The 4,441-nt window shown below is 32.1% G+C and overlaps 1 protein-coding gene across 1 annotated transcript; it reads left to right on the forward strand.

Annotated features, from left to right (window-relative positions):
• The first annotated feature begins 961 nt into the window (after positions 1–961).
• LOC106305886 (probable disease resistance protein At5g66900) lies at positions 962–2,730 on the forward strand. Its single transcript, XM_013742301.1, has 3 exons — positions 962–1,838; positions 2,010–2,407; positions 2,537–2,730. The coding sequence occupies exons 1-3, from the start codon at positions 1,121–1,123 to the stop codon at positions 2,702–2,704; spliced, it is 1,284 nt and encodes a 427-aa protein (XP_013597755.1). The 5' UTR covers positions 962–1,120; the 3' UTR covers positions 2,705–2,730.
• Positions 2,731–4,441: the final 1,711 nt, after the last annotated feature.

Consider the following 4,441-nt stretch of genomic DNA (forward strand, 5'->3'; position numbering starts at 1 on the left):
AAGATACATTTTTTTATCAGATCTTTATTATTCAAAATCATTAATTGTCATATATACTTTATCCACATTAGGCAATTCCGTAATTTTTATTTAAGGAAATAATAAATGACATTAATAATGAATTTATGGTTAGTTTAATAAAAAAATTATTATATAATTAGATGGACCAACCTATTTCTCTAGTAATTCTAAGAATCATCCTAATGATGACATGTGGCTACAAAAAGAAGTTGTAATGTTTCACAAATAATATATAGGAGATGTTGGTGGTAGAATCTTCTTTAATATTTCACATATTGGTAATAACATAATTATTTGCCTTAAAAAAACTGTCATTATTACCTTTTTCTATATTATCAAAGTCAGTCAATATAATCTTAACTGCCCGACAAGTAGGTCTGGGCCGGATCGGGTATCCGGGCAAGTTTAAGGTATCCGGATCCGGATCTTTATCTGGCGGATCCATAATTTTACTATCCTTATCCGGATCCGGGGTTCTCAGATATCCGAGTGTCGGATATTCTTCTAAAAATTGTAATATCCGGCGGATATCCGGATCCGGATTTGGATCCTTAAAATAAATAAAATAATAATATTAATATATATAAAAATATTAAAAATAATTTAAAAATAAAAAAAAATATATAATGTTTTTAATTATTTCTATGCAATAATATTACAAAATTTACATAAAATTTACATATACTATTATATAAATATAAATATATTAAATAAAGTTGGTTTTTATATATAGATATTACTATTTCTGAAATAGCTATTAATAAAACTTACGGATCCGTATATCCGGACTAAAATATCAAGATATCCGGATTCGGATCCGGCTTTGACGGATCCAACATTTTACTGTCTGGATCCGGATGTTCGGATCGGATCCGGATCGAATCTCGGATCAAATCCGGATCTCGGATAAAAGTCTCAGGCCTACCGGCAAGTGGTGGGGGCAAATGGAAGTCGTTTGGTTGGTAGATTGAAGTTTCTATCTATATGCATTATTGTTTATCAAATCATCCCACTCTTAACATCATAAATTTTCAGCTAGGTTCAGATTCTACAGACAAAATCTGAGAGTTATAAGATTTTGGGGCTTGTGAGAGAAGAAATGAACGATGTGGTTAGTTTGGGGGTAGGTTCTGTTGCAGGAGCTGTGGCCTCCGAGCTCCTCAAAATCGTGATTGAAGAGGCTAAGATGGTGGTGTCGTTCAAATCTGTGTATATGGAGCTTGCATCCACGATGGAGGATGTGCTTCCAGCAATCATAGAGATCGAGATGTTGCAAGGTGCTGGAGAACTAAAGAAACTCAAGGATATAATCGATGAAGCTCTTCTACTGGTTCGGAAGTGTTCACAAGTTAAGCGGTGGAATCTACCCTCAAAAGCTAAATATACAAGAAAAATAGAGGATATCAACAAGAAGATGCTCAAGTTCTGTCAGATTCAACTTCAGCTTATTATGCTTCGGAACCAACGGCTGATTATGCATCAATCCGGAATCTTTTCTTACATGAGTATGCCTGTGGAGGGGTCTACCATGATGTCTGACATTCTGCCTGAGGATACGAGGGAAGCCATTGAGAGTCATCTCAAAAGCATCAATATGAAGATCGATGGTTTGAGTGTTTATCCGCCTGTTTATAGGGATCTTTGTTCGGTCCCCATGCTTGATAAGGTTCTCGTTGGTTTGGATTTGCCATTGTTGGAGATAAAGACGAAGCTCTTTAAGGATGATGATCCAGTGGTTAGTCTTGTGGTCTCTGCTCCTCCCGGGTGCGGGAAAACCACATTGGTCACTCAGCTTTGTCATGATGACGAGATCAAAGGTTTTGAAAGTCTTTTTTTATTTCGTTACTCTTGAATTTCTATCTCTGGTTTTGTTAAATCCAGACTTATTATGAACTTGCAACTTAAAACCAATTGATCTTTATATATTATTCATGTCTCAGTTAAGCTTCGATGTGTGAGGTTATATTCTAGTTTCCATTAATTTGCAGAAAAGTTCGAGTATATCTTCTTTTGTGTCCTGTCAAGTGCTCCTACCTTCAGGACCATAGTACAGAATTTACTCCAGCACAACGGTTATGAAGCACCTACATTTGAGAACGATTCTCAAGCAGCTGATGGCTTAAGAAATCTGCTTGAGGAACTTCAAGAAGAGGGTCCTATATTGTTGGTGCTGGATGATGTATGCCAAGGAGCAGACTCTTTTCTTCAGAAATTTCAGATTAACATACTAAATTTCAAGATTCTGGTGACTTCTCGGTTTGAGTTTCCGAGTTTTGGTCCCACTTGTCATATGAACCCTTTGGGAGATGAAGATGCTAAGTCCCTTCTCATTGAGAAGGCATCACTTCGCCACTTATCATTTAAGAATGAAGATATTTTACAGGAAGTATAATATATATACACTTCTCTTATTCTAGACTCTACCTTCAAGTTTTAAAGCTTATATTTTGTCATGTTTGTGGGAACACCAGTTTCATCTTCTTTTTTTTTGCTTTTCACATGGTGGGGTTTGCAGATTTTGAAACGTTGCTATGGATTTCCATTCTTAATTGAAGAAGTTGGCGTTCGACTTGTAAAAGAAGCTGTAAGAGAGGGAGTACTACTCCGAGTGGAGAGCAAGTCTGAAGAGGAAACAACTTTTAACAATTCTCCACATGTAAGCAACGTCAACACAAGCTTCTGACCTATCAAAAAGGTTTGTCCGTTGCGAGACCAATCAAAATGAAGAATAAAAAATCAGCCCAAACGAAGAAACACTCAATGGCTCAGTTAGAACAAGAGCCCATCAAGCCCGATGTGCAGTCAAATCCTGTAACGGATACTTGGACAGTAGAAATAGTTGGTGATTGTTCAAGCGATTCAACAACTTACGAAATCACTTTATCTAACAAATACTTCTTGCTTTGGTATCAATGGTAATATTACAATATATATATTTAACGTAATATTTTTATTTCTTATATACTATACTAGGATCGGTCCGCGTTACGCGCGGGATATAATTTATGTGTGATGTATATAACTAAGTATAATAAAGTTCATGTTTTAAAAAATGTTAGGGTGTGAAAGAATTATGTATGTTAAAATTAATTATATTTGATTTCGATGTTTGTGTCTATATTAATAGATTGCAGCGTATAATATATTATATCGGGCGGTTTACGTGTTGGTGGTGTTCTAGCTCGTTGTATGTTTTTGATAATTTTGAATCCATAATTAGTTGGTTAATTGTGGTGTGCTATATTTTGGGCTCTTAAGAATGGACTTGCTGTTCTTAAGATTATCATTTGTATAAATGGATTGGGTTCAACATGATTGTCTTTCGTTACGATTTATGTTAAGCTGAATAAGATATTCAAGAGCTGAATAAAACAGTGGAAGTGTAAATCTAACTGTTTATATTATAAATTAATACTTAAGTGTATAGTTGTAAAATTCCATTTCAAATATTTTAATTCGTTTAAGGTCGCTGCTAGCTGTAAAAAATACCTTCGGTGCATAAGTAATCTACAACTTTTGAAGCTCAGTTATATTTGTTTACTATTATGTAAATAGTTTGTTTAAAAAAAAATGTCTATTAGTTTCTTAAACTTTACAGTTTAATCTAATATTTTTGTAGTTTTATATAAATGAATAATATAATTTTTATGTTTTATTAATGTGATATTATTTTAAATGTTTTTTTCTTCCATTGAGAAAAATTGTAATTAACTATTTCATAATTCTTTTCTGTCTTCTGCATTAATTTTACATGTAATTCTTTCTTTCTTTTGCAAAATAGTTATATTGTTACATCACACTATATGTTGTTAATTTCTTTCTCGAAAGCATTTGTTTATTTGAATGTGGTCTCTGTTTAGCTAATTTTTGTCAATAATATTGGTCCCATGTGAATTCCTACATCATATTCTTTAGTATGTTTGTAGAATTGTAATTGAAATTAAAGTAACAGTAAATAGATAACATAGTACTTATGTAATTTTGTAGATAACACTAAACCAAATACCCGATTATATTTGGATTTATTTACTTACTAGTGGTTGGCCTGCCCTACGGGCGGGGAAGTTTATATATGAAAATATATATTAATTTTATAAAAAAATTTGAAAGTTTACTTTAAAATAAAATAATAAATATAATATTTTAAAAAAATATCAAATTGTATTTATTAATATTTTTTCGTTTGAGTTGAAAAGACCTCTACCATATTTTGATAATAGAAAAAAAAAATTATGAAATTAAAAAATTAAGAAAATGTAATGATTTATATTTCTTATTTTATTTCTATTTCACTTTGATATAGTTGAAGAAAATCTAAAGTAAGAATAACATTTAAAAAACAAATTCTAAGAGTATAATTATAATACTATTACAATTAATTATTGTCTCCCGATTATAAATTAATCCACTTCCAAGCTAA

The sequence above is a fragment of the Brassica oleracea genome, chromosome C7, assembly GCF_000695525.1.
Source record: "Brassica oleracea var. oleracea cultivar TO1000 chromosome C7, BOL, whole genome shotgun sequence".
NCBI classification, from domain to species: Eukaryota; Viridiplantae; Streptophyta; class Magnoliopsida; order Brassicales; family Brassicaceae; genus Brassica; species Brassica oleracea.

Excerpts from the sequence above, each read along its gene's own strand:
- LOC106305886 (XM_013742301.1), top strand. The coding sequence starts at position 1,121 with ATGAACGATGTGGTTAGTTTGGGGGTAGGTTCTGTTGCAGGAGCTGTG. Across the intron at positions 1,839-2,009 it reads TCATGATGACGAGATCAAAG|AAAAGTTCGAGTATATCTTC; the intron begins GTTTTGAAAGTC and ends ATTAATTTGCAG. Across the intron at positions 2,408-2,536 it reads ATGAAGATATTTTACAGGAA|ATTTTGAAACGTTGCTATGG; the intron begins GTATAATATATA and ends TGGGGTTTGCAG.